Raw genomic sequence first — 18,467 nt, forward strand, 5'->3', positions numbered from 1 at the left:
ACATTCCAATGAGTCGGATCATCAATTCTACCTATTTTACTTTCCGGTTTCTAGAGCTTAAGAATAAAGCTTTCCATACGATTTCCAATACGTGTTGCTAGATTATTCCAACCATTGCATTCTAAGCATAAAATGCTGAAGAAATCATGGATTAAAAAATAAACGTTAGAAAATTTATTTTGTGTTTAGACCTAATGGAAAGTTTACGCAGAATCATACCAAAACAAAACATAAAATGTAAATAATCGGGCCGCCGCGAAACGTCTCATAAAATACCTTATTGGTAACTGTCGTGGCCGTCATGTATGAGCACGATGACTATACACTTCGTAGTTGTTACTCTGTGATTGTGGTCACAGTCACCTGTGCAGTACATAACAGACGTCTCCATTCAACTCGGTCCATGACTGCATTGCATGTCGCCAGCCACGCAGTCTGCGGAGGGTCCGAAAATGGTCTTCCACCTGATCGATCCATCTGCATCCCGCCATAGATAGTACGAAACACTTTCCGTTCGACAACTTAAACTGCGCGTTGGTTCTCCACAAGCATAGTGCAGGTCGTGTGTCCGTAGAGGACTACCGGTCTAATGAGCGTTTTGTAGATAGTCAGTTCAGCGTTTTGCGGAATCCAAAGTATGTACGATTAGCAGGAACGATGCGTGTCCGAATTTCTCTGCTGGTATCATTATTGGACGTCCCCATTGAGCCCAAGTACAATAATTCTTCAACCTCTTCGATTTTGTCACCCCGGATACAAACTCGTAGTGGCTGTCTTAAATTGTCCTCTCTTGAGCCTCTTCCTATAATGTACTCCGTCTTCAACGTGTTACGATGACTAGTCCGATCCTCTTAGCATCACTTTTCAGTCTGTTGTGATCTGAATCAATAACATCTCTTTTTCTCTACTTACTCTCACAACTACTGTGCGGTCCTGGACCCCAACGTTGTGGCTTTAGAATGTGCTCTGTGCAGTGAAGCCTTACGTGTACCAGATTCGAATGGCCAATGTGGTACCTTTTGGCGTCTGGGACACGACAAAAAGAAGTGTAAAAGTGATATACGCTGCCCCAACTGTCTGGAAGATAATAATGATCCCGAACATCAATGTATTTTTTTGCGAGGAAGAATAAAAGATATTTTAGTTACCAGATAAAGATTGTCGCTTTGGTTCCCTTTGTTCTGCTGTCCGAAACATGTGTAGTGGGCTTCGTGGCCATGCGGTTAGCGACGTCAATCGTCTAGACGCATGTGCTGTGGAGTGTGGGTTCGATTCCCGCCCCGGTAAGGAGAAAACTTTTCGTAAAGCGAAAAGTTCTCCACTGGTCCACTGGGTGTTGTGTAAATGTCCTGTCCGTTGTCTAATGCTAGATGTCAAGCGTTCAGTCTGTGCGACCTCTGGTCGAAGACGGTGACCCTGTCTTTTTCTATAACTTCTCCATGGGGTCTTCCCACCCAGTTCGATATGTTAGGTATCAGCTGGTGGGTCCACCTACCTTTAAAGAGTTATCCCACTCGTGTTGCCATCTGGCAACCGAAGTCACTCTGATGCGTTCGCAGGCTCCTCTGGTACTACGTAGCTGCAAACAGTCCTCGTCTTCCCGGATGGCCAGAGATTTCGTCCAGGATGGATCGCTGTACCTAAGAATAGATACGGGAACGTCTTGGAACTGTTGGACATCATCTTCGATAAAGCCGCAACAGCAGTCGAAGCCTTCTTGCACGTATAGTCGGCATGGCTGCCGATGGTAAGCTAGTCGTCTATTACGACCCCAAGGAGCTCCAAACTCCGCTGCGATCGCGATTTCACCCACATGAATCACTGCATGTTGAACCGACTTGCGGTTGTTGACCATAACCACCTCCGTCTTATGTTGAGCGAGCTCCAGGCCTTTAGCGCGGACATCCAATCCGCCACCGTGTGCTGCGGTCGGTTCTATCTCGGCAATTGACTCCCCGCAGACCTCCAAGATTACGTCATCGGCAAAGCCGACGATCTTAACACCAGGAGGGAACTTTAGCTTCCGAACCCCGTCATACATAAGGTTCCATAATACCGAGCCCAGTATTGAACCTTGCGGAAATTCTGCGGTAATAGAAACGCTTCTCTGACCGGCATCGGTCTCGTATAATAGTACTCGGTTCTGGAAATAGCTTTCCAAAATCCGGTACCTACAGGCCCACCGGCAGGCTAAGCCGGTGTAACGAGAGCGCGATGGCATCCCAGCTTGTGCTGTTGAATGCGTTCTTCACATCAAGTGTCACTAACCCACAGTATTGGATACCTCGCCTTTTCTGTTGGATAGCTGTCTCGTCGGTCTATCGAGTTAATAGCGTCCAACGTGGACTTACCCCTGCGAAAACTGAACTGATTGCTTGACAGGCCGTCCGTACCCTCAGCCAGTTGAGGATGATCCTCTTTTACCCGTCGTGTCTATAAGACAGATTGGTTTATACGCCAGTGGGTCTCCCGGTGGCTTCCCGGCCTTCGGCAACAACACCAATAGCTGTCTTTTCCATCTTTCGGGGAATCTACACTCATCAAGGCATCTCTGCATAACTAGCCTGAACATGTTCGGGTTCGCTATGATTGCTGCCTTGAGAGCGCTGTTCGGAACTCCATCAGGCCCTGGGGCTCAGTTCGTTACCAGGGATTTGGCCACCGCGAGTAACTCTTCGTTCGTCATCGGAGCCCATCATTTCGGCCGCACCCATAATGGCTTGCGGTGCAGGAGGCCAGAGACTTGTGGACCGTTCGGTGGGGAAGACCCCCCTTTTGGTCTTAGCCATCACTATCCTGTAGGCGTCACCCCACAGATTCGCGTTGACACCTTCGCATAGGTTGTCGAAACACGCTCTCTTGCTGCTCTTGATGGCCTTGTTTAAGGCCAGTTTGCGGAGACGAGCCAGCCTTGTGCTGAATGCTCGATACACTTCATGGCAGTCTGCTCTTTTGTCCTCGGTGCGGGCACGTTGCATGTCTCGTCTAGCTTTGAGGCAGGTTGATGGAAGGGCCGCAATCCCGGCACTCCACCAGTATACCGGGCGTCTGCCATTTCTCGGCATGGTGGCGTCGCACGCACGTGATAGGGCAGCTACCAACGCATCCCCGCTTAGTCCTTCAGTGTTGGCTTCCAGTCCCATCATCTACCCATGGACATGACAGGGATCCCCGAACCTCGGACGGGTGTAACCCTCATCCACAATCCGGTCCAAGTCTGGTGCCAGACAAGGATTGACAAACGTTACGTCAATCCATGACTTGACTCCGTTCCTTCTGAACGTGCTAGCGGAAGATCATTGGCTAGCACTGCGTCGAGCTTCGCTAGCGCCTATAGTAACGCTCTTCTTCGATTGATGCAGCGGCTGTCCCACTTCAGTGCCAAGCGTTGACAGTGGGCTGCCACTTCGGCCAAGCGTAAAAATCCCCTGCTATGACAACCGGCTTACGACCCACTAGGGCGGACGATAGCCAATCGATCATCTGGTTGAACTGTCATAATGGCCACCTTGGTGAGGCATAGCAGCTACAATAGAACACACCATTGATCTTGGCTATCGCGACACCCTTAACAGAGGAGTGTACCACCTCGCGGATCGAGTACCGCTCCGTGTCGTGAAAATAGCCGCCATCCTAGACCCGTCCGCCACCCAATTGCCGTTACCGACAGGGACGTTATACGGAACGAACAGGAGGGCGAAATCGCTCTTGACTCCGAGACCGACTGCCACAGCAGCTGCTAAGCAGACGCACAGTGGTTAAGATTCAGCTGGGTTACTTGCACGGCTTCTTCTTGTTTGACTCTCCGATGGGACTCAAAGATCCACCCATAACGTGGTTACAGGCTGGCGCAGATGAGGCACTTTGGTGCCTTATCGCATTCCTGCGCCTTGTGCCCTTTCTCACCACAACGACGACACAGGTTGCTACGGTCTGGGCCCTTACAGTTGTAGGACTTGTGCCCCGACTCTAAGCACCGATAGCACCTGTCCACTGAAGGCGGCTGGAGTTTGCTTACTGGGCATACTGACCAGCCGATCTTCAACTTCCCTCGCTCTATTACCTTTTTAGCTTCCGCAACCGGTAGCCTAAGGTAGGCTACCTGCGTGCAAAGGGACCGCCTCTTAGGCCTACAGAGGTCTTCTAGATCTCTGTACCGCACTGGTCTCTGACGGCAGAAACGACGTCGTCCGCGTTCGTGATTTCGTCCAATTGCTTGCACTGGAGGGTCACTTCCGCCCCCCAACGACCTCTCCTCGGCACTGTCACCCAAAACCGCTTGGGTCAGCTTCCTGTAGTCCGTCCCACTAGTTTGCGCTCCGCGTTTCAGAACCAAGATCATCTCACCGGTCTTGGTGCGTCTGACGCTTCGCACGTCCTGACCCAGCACCGAAAGCTTTTCGGCCTTCAGCATCGATTTAACGACTTCTGCGTATCTATCCTTATCAGTTTTCACCAACAAGGCCTCGCTTAGTCCTTAATTTTTTTGCGGGTCATGATGCTTTCGACTTCCGCTACTGACCAGTTGCCAGAGATTTTCGGTCCCTTGTGTCGATGGCACCGGCCGGCTGGTACCCTCTTGCGTCTGGTTGATGGCTTTACCTTTTTTTGGCCGAGAAGTCGTCTTCTCGGTTCGACGCCCTTCGGGCTCCTCTGCACCCTGATCTGCTCCGTCCAGACGACGTTTGGCCTTTATGGTCGCACGTTGTTTGGCTTTGCTTTGAACGCCGTCGCCGGATTGCTGTCGAGCCGCCTTGAAGTCAATGAAGTATTTTCTTCATTGGACGTCAGGGCGAAATCAATCGCCTCTTGGGCCATAGTCGCTCCTCCAAGGAAGGAGAAGGCATCTGTTTGGGCACCTTTGTTGGCCTTCTCTCAGTGTCACCCGGCTCTACTAAGAGAGTAGAATGTCAGACTGCCAGCCCTCGCTTTCACAATGTTACGATATCCAAGACAAGGTCCGTTAATACGCGACCAGAATGCCATAATCAGGATCTCACTGGTATCACTTGCGGACACATGCATCTTTTTGTAGAGATTCAACAGATCCCAATGCCACTGCCAAAAAAAGACGCCAGTTCGGTTTCCAAGAAAAAATATAAATGTTTACAGAGAGTTCAGATGAATTCCCCTACTCTATTTATTAAACATTTTAATACTCATTGAACACTTAGGGCCGATTTCTTCACCTCCGCTTCGCTTAGTGCTTAAACCAGATGCGTTAGTATTTCTGGAATACACAAAGTGTTTTATGAGCTCGTTAGAATCCAAAATGGAAATTAGATTCATGAAAGTCCGTAACGCTGTACATCAGCAATGCTAGAAGTCTGCACGGCCGTTTTCGGATGTTCGTGTGGCTCTACTCTTTATTATTATTTATTCAGACTAAGGCCGAAGTGGCCTGTGCGGTATATAAGAGTCTTCTCCATTCGGCTCGGTCCATGGCTACACGTCGCCAACCACGCAGTCTACGGAGGGTCCGCAAGTCATCTTCCACCTGATCGATCCACCTTGCCCGCTGCGCACCTCGCCTTCTTGTGCCCGTCGGATCGTTGTCGAGAACCATTTTCACCGGGTTACTGTCCGACATTCTGGCTACGTGCCCGGCCCATCGCAGTCGTCCGATTTTCGCGGTGTGAACGATGGATGGTTCTCCCAACAGCTGATGCAATTCGTGGTTCATTCGCCTCCTCCACGTACCGTCCGCCATCTGCACCCCACCATAGATGGTACGCAGCACTTTCCTTTCGAAAACTCCAGTGCGCGTTGGTCCTCCACGAGCATCGTCCAGGTCTCGTGTCCGTAGAGGACTACCGGTCTAATTAGCGTTTTGTAGATTGTCAGTTTGGTACGGCGGCGAACTCTATTCGATCGGAGCGTCTTGCGGAGTCAAAGTACGTACGATTTCCAGCCACTATGCGTCTCCGAATTTCTCTGCTGGTGTCATTTTCGGCAGTCACCAGTGAGCCCAAGTACACAAATTCTTCTACCACCTCGATTTCGTCACCACTGATGCAAACTCGCGGTGGGTGGCTCATTGTCTTCTCTTGAACCTCTTCCTATCATGTACTTCGTCTTCGACGTGTTGATGACTAGTCCGATCCGCTTAGCTTCCCTCTTTAGTCTGATGTAGGCTTCCTCCATCTTCTCAAAGTTACGTGCCATAATATCTATGTCGTCGGCGAAACCAAATAGCTGGACGGACTTATTGAAAATTGTACCACTCGTGTTAATCCCTGCTCTTCGTATTACACCTTCCAAAGCGATGTTGAATAGCAAACACGAAAGACCATCACCTTGCCGTAACCCTCTGCGGGTTTCGAAGGGACTCGAGAATGCCCCTGAAACTCGAACTACGCACATCACCCGATCCATCGTCGCTTTGATCAACCGTGTCAATTTATCCGGAAAACCGTGTTCGTGCATTAGCTGCCATAGCTGGTCCCGATCGATTGTATCATATGCGGCTTTGAAGTCGATGAATAGGTGATGTGTGGGCACGTTGTATTCGCGGCATTTCTGCAGTACTTGGCGAATGGCGAACACCTGGTCCGTGGTGGAGCGTTCGCCCATAAAACCCGCCTGGTACTGCCCCACGAACTCCCTTGCAGTTGGTGCTAGTCGACGGCATAAAATTTGGGAGAGTACCTTGTAGGCGGCGTTCAGCAATGTGATTGCGCGGTAGTTGCTACAATCCAGCTTATCGCCCTTTTTGTAGATGGGACACGACACCTTCCATCCACTCCTGCGGCAAAACTTCCTCCTCCCAAATCTTGGTAATTACCCAGTGCAGCGCTCTAGCCAGTGCCTCACCACCGTGTTTAAATAAGCTCTCCTGGTAGTTGGTCAAGCTTTGTTGTTCTTGAGCCGGCCAATCTCCTCCTGGATTTCCTGGAGATCCGGAGCCGGTAGAATTATGTCCTGCGCGCGTTCTCCCAGGTCCATCACCATACCGCCATCTTCGTCAGCCACATCGCCATTCAGGTGTTCTTCGTAGTGCTGCCGCCACCTTTGGATCACCTCACGCTCGTTCGTAAGAAGGTTCCCGTTTATGTCCTTACACATATCGGGCTGTGGCACGTGGCCCTTACGTGATCGGTTTAACTTCTCATAGAACTTTCGTGTGTTATTAGCGCGGTACAGTTGCTCCGTTTCTTCACGGTCTCGATCTTCCTGCTGGCGCTTTTCCTCCGGAAGATCGAGTTTTGTCTGTTCCGCGCCCGTTTATATCGTGCCTCGTTCGCCCTAGTGCGGTGTTGCAGCAATCTCGCCCATGCTGCATTCTTCTCTTCCACTAACTTCTCACATTCGCCGTCATACCAGTCGTTTCTCTGATCCGGGAGCATCGTGCCAAGTGCAGCGGTTGCGGTGCTACCAATGGCGGATCGAATATCTCTCCAGCCATCTTCAAGAGATGCTGCGCCTAGCTGCTCTTCCGTTGGAAGTGCCACTTCCAGCTGCTGCGCGTATTCTTGGGCTAGTCTACCGTCTTGTAGCCGCCCAATGTTAAGCCGCGGCGTCCGACTTCGACGCGTGTTGTACACCGTCGAGAGTTTTGAGCGCAGGCATACTGCAACGAGGTAGTGGTCGGATTCAATATTCGCACTGCGGTAAGTGCGGACGTTCGTGATGTCGGAGAAGAATTTACCGTCGATTAGAACGTGGTCGATTTGGTTTTCCGTTTCTTGGTTAGGTGATCTCCATGTGGCCTTGTGGATATTTTTGCGGGGGAAGAAGGTGCTTCGGACTACCATTCCGCGGAGGGCTACGAAGTTTATGCATCGTTGGCCGTTGTCATTCGATACGATGTGCAGACTATCCGGTCCGATGACCGGTCTATACATTTTCTCCCTTCCTACCTGTGCGTTCATGTCACCGATGACGATTTTAACGTCCCGCAGTGGGCATCCATCGTATGTCTGCTCCAGCTGTGCGTAGAACGCTTCTTTCTCGTCGTCGGGTCTCCCTTCGTGTGGGCAGTGCACGTTGATGATGCTATAGTTGAAGAAACGGCCTTTAATCCTCAGCTTGCACATCCTTGCGTTGATTGGCTGCCACCCAATCACGCGTTGGCGCATCTTACCCAGCACTATGAAGCCGGTTCCCAGCTCGTTGGTGGTGCCACAGCTTTGGTAGAAGGTAGCCGCTCGATGCCCGCTTTTCCACACTTTCTGTCCTGTCCAGCAAATCTCCTGCAGCGCCACGACGTCGAAGTTGCGGGGATGTAATTCATCGTAGATCATCCTGTCGCAACCTGCGAAACCTAGCGACTTGCAATTCCATGTTCCAAGCTTCCAATCGTGATCCTGTATTCGTCACCTAGGCGTCACCTTTGCCGATTATATCGAGTCGCATTATCTCTTATATTGTTCGTAATGATTGGTTTTCTAGGCGGCTTATTGGGCCTGCGCAAACCTCCTGTCTCGTCGGAGGGCCGTCGTGTCAGGGCTGTTTAGCGTCCCACCTAACACCAGGACTTGGGCTTGTGCGCTTTGAGCGGCACACGGTCGCTTTGGTGGAGCCTACTTGCGGATACATGCAGCTTTTTATAGAGGTTTAACAGGGCCCACTGTCAAACCCCACCACATCCTAGGCAAGCCCCACAACTCGCAGATGGCCTGGGGAGGGATCGTCAAGCCCTTGGACATAGTCCCTGCTGCCCGGCTCTACTCTTTGGCGAGAGTAAAACATTCTTTTCGGGACCCATCGACATATTTGCTCAGAAGCCGGGATTTTGGACTTAGCCGAGCGGTAAGATACGTAACTACGAGACTACTGAATGCGAATGAATTGTTCAGTCCGAGTGAAAATCGCCTTTCCCATAGAACTCATTGCGATGTTGATTTCCTTAACCCTTTCTTAAACTTACCTTACAATACAACCATGACTTTTCCAGCATTACGGTATTTTTTTGGGAACACGCTATTTTAGTTTAAGCTTGGTATGCTACAGAAATATTGACTCTCTTCATTTATTTGTAGATGTATCGACAAATGGTTCGAGGTGAATCGCAGCTGTCCGGAACATCCGGGTGACTAGTGAAGCTAATTCGGTTCGCGTCACGTTCGGTTTCCTGTTTCATTTTGTACTAGCAGTGAACGGAGAAGCTACGGAAGTTAGGAACGGGTTACCCAAGTTGCGACGTGGTGTAGCGCAAGCGAACGAGACGAGTCTACACTAGTGGTTAGTAGTCATAGTTGTAGTAGTAATTAAACAATTGAAACACATTGCGAGAAATGAACAATTCGAGCAACTGTGGAGTGATGAGGGTGATGGACGTCGCGAGGAGGGTGTGCGCGGAAACGGGTTCCGATTTGCTGGGCAAATCGGCACCCTCGGGAAAGTGGAATCGTCAGCTAGCAATGAGGCCACCGTTACGGCCAAGATCGGAGAGATGATTGTAACCAGGACGGATGATTCCGCTCACATTTCATAGAGATATTTTTTTTTTTATCTAATTTGGAGAACAAAACGGAGTTACACTGTTAAGGTAAAACGACACGCGATAGAATCTTCTCTCGGAAGACAGCAAGGTGCAAAGGCGGCCATGAAAGGAAGAGCGAAAAGATTTGGAAGCTTTTTTACTGCAATAAATCGATAAGTAGATGGAAACTAGGCTAAACTCACGTTTGAAGACTTGATTGTTTTTATTTCCTGCATGTACGCAACAAATAAGGATCTACCGAAAAATCGAACTAAAATAGCTAAATATCAAATCAAATTTGTAACATCTATTTAGGATTTTTTTTATCCATCTCTAAGAAATACTATTCGAATATCTCACAAATCGAAAAACAAATGATTTTTATTTTATATTTTCCTTTCGCTTTCGATTGCCGATTGTTAGCTGACGTTAGCGTGAGAGCATAAACACGAATCATATATATAAATATATATTATTAATAAAATGTGGAAGGATGTAGTGATGCTCGCGAGACACATCGCTTTGTACATATTTGAAATAAGCAAAAAACGAAAGCAAGAGACGTTAAGAAGTTAAAACAATTAGATCTAAATAAAAAAACAAATCTAACTGATTAAAATAGTGAATAAAAAAAAAAGAAAAACAAAAAATGACAGATATGAGTAATGATGAGACGGCAGGAGAGATCAAAAAGATATCTGTAAGTGAAATTATGTAGTGATCTTTATTATGATTGACAAGAAATAGACTAAAGGAGGAAAATCGAGAAAAATATTGTTAACAATCTGGAACCCTCTTGAACAAACAAAAAACACAACCACACACCGACATGGACACAAAAGAAAATAGGAACAATAACAATAATGAAACAGTAAATAATTAACGGCAGCAGTATGTTATGTGTGTGAAGCAAAAAAAAACAATAAACAGAGCAATTTTTCAACAATTCCAATTAGCACCAGTTTTGTTTTGATTTGATATCATCTTCCACACTTTGGTAATTTTTTTCCTCTTGTTTTGGAGTTTACGCGGTTTTTAAGAACGCCTGGAGCAAGCACGATGAAGTCGTTTTTATACGGTTTTCGGGAATTACGCGGAACGTATCCTCCGCTTAAAAACAGACTGCAGTGTTTTTCTTTTTAACTTTGTTTAGATATTAACAAAGTTATCCTAGCCCGGATTCAGGAGAAGATCGATGCGACTCTCCGGCGGCAGCAGGCCGGATTTCGTGCCGGAAAATCCTGTGAACCATATTGTCACGCTCCGCATCATTCTGGAGCAGGTCAAAAAATTCCAGGAGTCCCTTTACTTGGTATTCATTGACTACGAAAATCTTTCGACCGTCTCAATCACGAGAATATGTGGGGCGCCCTGAGACGCAAGGGGGTTCCTTAGAAAATCATCGGCCTCATCGAGGCACAGTACGAGGCCTTCTCGTGTAGTGTACTGCACAATGGGGTCTTGTCCGACCCTATCCGGGTCGTAGCTGGTTTGAGGCAAGGATGTATTCTACCACCGTTACTGTTCCTCATCGTAATTGACGAGATTCTGGTAAGTGCGATTGACCGTGAACCGAACCGCGGTCTGTTATGGCAGCCTATAACCATGGAGCACCTAAACGACTTCAAATTGACTGATGGCGTTGCACTTATAGTTTAACGGCGCTCTGACATACAGAGTAAGCTCAACGACCTTGCCGAGCGCTCCTCTTCGGCAGGTTTAGTCATCAACGTCAACAAAACCAAATCATTGGATGTAAACACGGTGACCCCTTCCAGCTTCACAGTAGTCGGGCAACCAGTGGAGAATATTGAAAGATTCCAATATCTTGGTAGCCAAATGGCGTCAGACGGCGGTACTAAGCTCGACATAGGCGCACGGATCAAGAAAGCTAGGGCTGGCTTTGCGAGTATAAGATATATCTGGAATGCACCAAAATACAAATTTTAAACTCTAACGTGAAATCGGTGCTGTTATACGCTAGCGGAACATGGTGTTTATCAGTAAAGAACACTCAACGGCTGCAGGTGTTCATCAACAGATGCCTGCGGTATATAATTCGGGCCTGGTGGCCACACTTCTTCTTCTTCTTCTTATTGGCACTACATCCCCACACTGGGACAGAGCCGCCTCGCAGCTTAGCGTTCATTAAGCACTTCCACAGTTATTAACTGCGAGGTTTCTAAGCCAAGTTTACCATTTTTGCATTCGTATATCATGAGGCTAACACGATGATACTTTTATGCCCAGGGAAGTCGAGACAATTTACAATCCGAAAAATGGTCAGCATGGTCTTGCTTTGTAGCCGCGCGTTTTACCGCACGGCTAAGGAGGGCCCCGGTAGGGCAGACGAATCTAAACAATAAATTAACAAAATCAACAATAGGATACAATGTTGACATGGTATTAAACTCAAATGTACAGTGACCTGCATAATAAAAAGACCACTTGCCATTTTTCATACAAAATGGTCAACTTTGGAAATCTAGATCTCGATTGCGTGTGAACCAATTTAGCAGAAAATTTGACCAGAGCTCAGATATAACTTGAATTTTACCACACCTGAATTTCGACCATATTGATTCATAGGGTAAAAACTGTGTGTTGGTGGCAAATATAGTTGCCACTGCCTTATAAAGGGTTAATAGGGGCACAAACTAAAATGATCCGAAACCTTCATGCGACTTCTTGTTATCATTCAGTTTTTATACGGTATTCTTATTTTTAGTCTATACAGCTCAAACAATTTTGAGGTAACATAGAAAGGAACAAGACTTTATTATGATACGGAAATGCTAATATCATCTTCCAAACTTAGACGTACATGTTCATGATAGAATTAGAGGCGAAAGTATAGAATTGATAGTTCCGTTAGGATACGGCAGGCATGAAGAATGTTTTTATAAAAGTCGATTTGAAAGCGAGCGGAGGGCAATATTTGTGACAGTCTTCAAAGAGCATCCTCTTTTGAGAATGATTCGCAAAAGCATGCTTTGAAAAAATGATTTAAAAAAAAAAAAATGATCTATTAGACCTTTCCCGTCCGACCAAACACCTATGTTTTCTATTTTTCCCTGAAACGTCTTTGGGTTTAGATTACATTGGGCATAAAATAAGCTGTTTATATGAAACGGTTATTTTCTTACAAATTTTTCAAAAAATTAACATCGTCTGTTTTATGTGGTGAATATTCCTGTCAGACGATGGTGATCCTATGAGATTTAGCATATTTGGCAACACTTAACAGTGGTGAGAACATTGTAAAATTACTTTTTCTGGCAACTCTGTGTCATGTTTATTTACAATTGAAATGTCAAATGTCATCGACAAGCATATACCCATTTGCGCAGTTCGGATGGAATGTGTTCGTTTTGGTGGAACCAAAAAAAGCAAGCTGGAGCAGCAACAGAAGTTGAGGACGCGATGAAAACTTATTGAGATTCTCAAAAAGATATTTTAGTTACTAGATAAAGATTGTCGCTGTCGTCGCTGTCCGGAACATCTTTTGCTGGCGAGGATAGGGGAGCTAAATGTCAAAGAAGGAAAATCCATACGATTTGACAGGTATGTACCATACATGTTTCGGACAGCAGAACAAAGGGAACCGAAGCGACAATCTTTATCTAGTAACTAAAATATCTTTTGATTCTCACGTCCGAATGTGTGAGTGGCGATAAAAGGAAAACAAACACTCCTAGATGGTGCTACTCAGCAAAGTTTGGGTAAAAATGAGTATATTTCCATATATTTTTTGACTCCTTCGCAACCATCGTGATGACTCGATCAATTTTGAGGTTATGAGTAGAAGGAAAACAAACATGTATTTACACATGCCGAATTGCACATCAGTGTGCGAGCGTTAAACGTCACTCATCTCTATAGGTGCTTCCGAAGGTGCTACTGCTGGCACATACGAAGCATTACGTACTCCAGAAGTTGATGGTATGATGTTCCTGCTTTAGTTCCTGAAAAGCCGGTGGATATTTTGTTTAAATCGGTTTGGACATTGCTTTCGGAAAATATACACGTCGAGTATGGCCACCGCCGTCGGTCCAGGGGGTTAAACGGTGCAAAACCTGCGTAGAGTGGCTCATCTATGAAATCGTGTGCAGTATCGGGGTTCAGTTTGTGCTGCTCACAATATTCCTGCTGCAGGTTTTCTCATTCCGATTGGTGGTCTCTTTATCGACCTAGACGTAGCTTTTGCCGTTAATCAGTGCAGTCATTGTGCACGGCATATGCTGGCTAAAATATATTTGTCCGGAATCCAGTACTGTCCATCGCGGCTTCAGCAGATTTGTTGACCGATTATCACACAATATGTCATGTGGGTGATCAACTTCGGTGGTGGTTTTTTAACGGCTTGATTCTATACACGTATTATACGGGACGATTATAGCGTATTATTCCTGCCAAACAAAAACGGAATCTTAATTTTGAACGAAAAGTACCTGTTTCTTCTGTTGGGCGGAACATTTGCGGGAGTTTACGTTTTTGTGCGCATATACACTGCATAGTCATAGTCTCAAGCATAATTGGCAAGCATATATGAAGACCTTCTCGCTGCCCTGGCGGTCATTAGGAGTATCCAACGATCCATTTAAATAATAGAATTATTACGGATTCTACATTCCTGAGGGAAAAAAACTGCTATTACAGTTTCACCTCTAGCTCCATTCTCGCTTCACAGAGTACATTATCTATAGATATTATGTGTGCATCTCAAAACCGAATTTTTTAACTCACGACAATCAATTTTTCTCCTATAAGTCGCAAGTTTCATTACTGCGCATCTGGTTGCGAACAAATTGCCATAATACCATAATACTTTCCATTGTGGAAACGGTAATAGGTCAACAAATGTGAAGTGATCGTTAGGTGGAGTGAAGGTGAAAGTTAATGTGGAATCCATAATAAGGTCCTCTGTGTCATGCCAAGTTCCAGTTTTAGGAACGTCAGAAAATCTTCGCCTGGAAAAGTACAACCTGGTCCTGAAGCACCAATAGGGAAGTGGCCTGGTTTCGGATAAATGCTGTGTCCAATTTAAAAATGACTGCGATCCACAGGCCAAGTAGAAATAGCACCAGCGCACTCAATTTGTTGAATAAGGAGGAGACCGCCCATCGAAGGTAAAATGCGATGGAATATTGTATTGCCATTTTCAAACTTTGCATCAAATTAAAATATTTTTAGATAAATAAAGTACTTAGCGCACAAATTGACATTTTTTTCCATTAAAAATTGAAACACTGCGCATCGCTTGAATAAAAACCATGAAAACGTTTCTGTTAGATAATTGATGTATGTATTAATTTGCTATGAGAATAAATATTAAGATGGGACAACACAAGTGGGTTTTGATTTTCAAATTTCTAGAACATACCCTTCAATGGGAGACAATTTAAGGCTACTCATAAACTGGGTGCCAAAAACGATGTTGAGTAGAGTGCCATTGTACCGCGGTATTTGTATACTTCATGTAGTTCCTTTTTACTGGATTTTTTTTGTTCTATTTTAGGAAATGTCAAACAAATTTTCCCGTGATGTCAATCACTGAAATGCGTGGTGCATTTTTCGCCGGCAATGACTTTCTCACTGGGAACGTCCGCTTTGCCGACCTAGAAGATGATTCCTTTCAAGCGAGAGACGAGTTTCTGGCAATGGTGGAGTCGGAGTTCTATTAAGTGTTGCTGACTGTAATGGGGCCCCCGTTTTGCTGATTTTGCCGAAGCAAGCACCACTCTGGAACTCGCACAGATGTGAATGCCGCAATTCAAGGCTCGTTCACAAGTGGCTGTGCCAAGGATCTACTTTTTTAAACGGCACAGCATCTCATTCAGTGCCAGCAGCTGCAATGAATCACTGTTATTCGCTCTCCTGGAGGAAATGATAAATCCAGTTCGTCTATCGTTGCAGTAGCTGAAGGTATGGGCATCGGTGATACGGATGCAGCAGTCGTGCTTAGGTACGTCCAGCTGATCGATTCCCGAATATGAACATCCAAATCGTGAGAGAAAATTAAACTGTACAACAATATAAAAATTCATAACTTAGTATGTACTCTAATTAACAATTTTCAAAAGTACTCACTCATCGATTCCAGGAAGGCCAAAGCTTAGGTAAATTGACAACATGAAATTTTTATTCCCATCGCCTTTACTTCGCAGCGACCATAGCTTAAAGTATTGTCCTTCGGTATGGCGATAAAACTATTCTCATTTTCCAGCGACAGCACTGACTTGATTGAGTTTGTGTGTCGACCCTGGTGTTCGCTATACGTTTGAAACTTGATCTGCTTCAAATTGAACCGATTGTCCTTGTCGAACGACCGATCTCGTGCTCCCTGCAAGCCAATCAATTCCTTTGCAAATTCCGAGCGTTGTTCACCTGATCCAAACGGTACGTCACCAGGTTCGAACAGTTGAGTGACTCCAGCTGGCTTTCTTTGTCTTCTCAATCAACGTCCGATTTCAACTTACCGTGGTCTTCTCTCGAATAATCCGGCTTCTCGTAATCGTGACTGAGGTTCAGCTGGGCACCTGTTTTTCATGTTTTCAATTGTTCGCAACATTTCCAGCTGACCGAGTTCGTTTAGAAACCGCAGGAATGAGCGATGAGGACCGATCGAGCGAGGAAATCACTCGGCATAACACATTTTGTTGACGTCAGCAGACGAATAATCGGATGGACGACTGAACGGAGAAGGAAGTACTGAAGTTGGTGCATCACAGTGCTGTCATTCAGCTACGGAACCAAACATTGGACATAGCTGCGGGTAGCTATATAAGCCCTAGGATATCAAGCATCCTTTTCTTACTGCAAAATGTGGTCAGTTCACTGCGGACCGATATAGATGAACACTCGATAACAATAACTATAAATGCAAGAATATTCCAAGGATAATTTTGCCGTAAAAGGCAGTTGTTTTTCCGGTACAACTTGTTTTGCAAGAAAGGCAAAAACCAGAGACGATGGTATTATATAAACAACGTCTCTGGCAAAAACCAAAACAAAAACAAATTTAAATTCACCACACAAAATGACAGAATGGAAAAGGGTAGACTTGGGTTCAATGAGTTTTGTGGATAAAAAAATAAAAGAGGAAACAGGGGCGAAAAAATCCAAAAATAGTTTTTGATTGTTTTTCAATAGTTCCAGGCGTCCAAAAATACTGGTTTCTTTGGAAAAGTGTCTCAGAAAAATAAAAAGAACCGATTAAGCAAATAATATTTTTTCACGGGAAAGGTCTATTGGGATAAACTTACATCCTTGCTTTTAATTGCTCCTTTGCACACTTGATTGGAAATATCGCATCATTGATTCAAATCATTTCAGGCGATGATCTACCGAATGGTGAGTCGAAGCATCAAATTGCCCTTTGAAAGCATGGAATTCAAAGGTGGCTCTGTGGTTATATGGCTAGTGGTGTCATTCAAATGTGTCAATCTCTTGAGTGAAAAGTCCCGCACATAGCATACGTTTGCGTTGCGTTTGACACATTTCCCATGGGAAAACTGTCAAACGCAACGCAAACGTATCCTATGTGCGGGGCTCTTGAGAGTTTGATTCTCTCGTCGAATTTTCTCGTTTTTCAGATTTTATTATATGGATGTGATGTCGAATGAGGGTACTAACTGTTTATTTTGACGAAAAAAAAACTTCTAGCTGACAGCAGCAGCGAAAACTGACCTTACGAGTCCTTACAACCTTACCAAATCTATAGAACTCATCGTAATGGCGATTCTATCTGTTGTATGAAACATAATGCTATTTATTTTGAAACCTTCATCATGTAAGAATTGTGGTTGGGAATTGATAAAACGTATGGGAAAACCTGGAATGGAATGAAATTATGTTTGACTGGTTTGAAACGCTAGTTGGCACCCGATGTACTAAATATGTTCATATTCGGGAAAATAACATCGGAAGCACCAGCAGCACATTTGGAAGAGTCATATAATGAAAAATAAGTAGGGCAATTATTTTCTCAACACAATTCATTGAAGTTTTGGTCTTCGAACCTCTCGCTTTGTTTCGAATGTAATCTCTTATTACAGAAGCAAAATATGACACAATATCCAGTTGCTAACAACAATCGTAAACCGGTTACTAAAAATACGCACCACGTGTTTGCCTTTGCCTAGAATCCAATGAAAGGATTCAAATCAATGATGTACACTAATAAAAATCCACACATTTTTATTGGCAAAAATCTAAAGAAATTTACAAATAAATGTTATGTGTGCGTTAATAACCACCCGCTATAGGAGAATCCACATAAAGGTTATTAATTAGTAACGGTTATGTGTGTTTCCACATATATGCTATGCGAATTCACATAGCCGTTATGTGGGAAATGCTATAGTCAAAATTTATGTGTGCCACACATAATGGATATGATTGGATTTTTGTCAGTGTAGTATTTTCCAAAATGATGCAAGTGTATCAAAGCAATGATCACTTGACAAATAGGGAGCATTCATTATCCTGCTCCTTAGATTTTGCATCAATGCAACGAATTGCAAAGGAACTTTTGAAGACTGATTTGTGATGGCACATATCGCACGACCTTCCTTCTGCCAAGCTCCCGTATGAAGGGGGAGGAGGAGCTTGGCAGAAGGAAGGTCGTGCGATATGTGCCATCACAAATATTGCCCTCCGCTCGCTTTCAAATCGACTTTTATAAAAACATTCTTCATGCCTGCCGTATCCTAACGGAACTATCAATTCTATACTTTCGCCTCTAATTCTATCATGAACATGTACGTCTAAGTTTGGAAGATGATATTAGCATTTCCATATCATTGTGAATCGTTTAACTTCACGTAGAAGTAATACACTCAAATCATCAAGACTTTTTGTTGTATTTGGTTTTTGCTTCTTGCCAAGATTACTTTCTTATTTTTTTATTCTTTATTCTTCTTCCTTCCTTCTTCCTACTTCCTTCGCTCTTTTTTCTTCTTTCTTCCTTCGTCGTTCTACCACAAACAGACATAACACATTGAAAATTTACTCATCAAATACATCGTCGTTCGAACACCAA

General features: G+C 45.0%; 1 protein-coding gene across 3 annotated transcripts in view; it reads left to right on the plus strand.

The window, feature by feature from the left end:
- Positions 1-10,376, plus strand: part of LOC134205781 (E3 ubiquitin-protein ligase znrf2-like) — a 109,529-nt gene extending 99,153 nt beyond the window's left edge. For all 3 annotated transcript variants that reach the window (XM_062681367.1, XM_062681366.1, XM_062681368.1), the window contains one exon: positions 8,982-10,376. In XM_062681367.1, coding sequence (XP_062537351.1) covers positions 8,982-9,039 — 58 coding nt within the window. In that variant the 3' untranslated portion in view covers positions 9,040-10,376. The remainder of the gene's footprint in view (positions 1-8,981) is intronic.
- Positions 10,377-18,467: the final 8,091 nt, after the last annotated feature.

The sequence above is a fragment of the Armigeres subalbatus genome, chromosome 1 (assembly GCF_024139115.2).
Source record: "Armigeres subalbatus isolate Guangzhou_Male chromosome 1, GZ_Asu_2, whole genome shotgun sequence".
NCBI lineage: Eukaryota > Metazoa > Arthropoda > Insecta > Diptera > Culicidae > Armigeres > Armigeres subalbatus.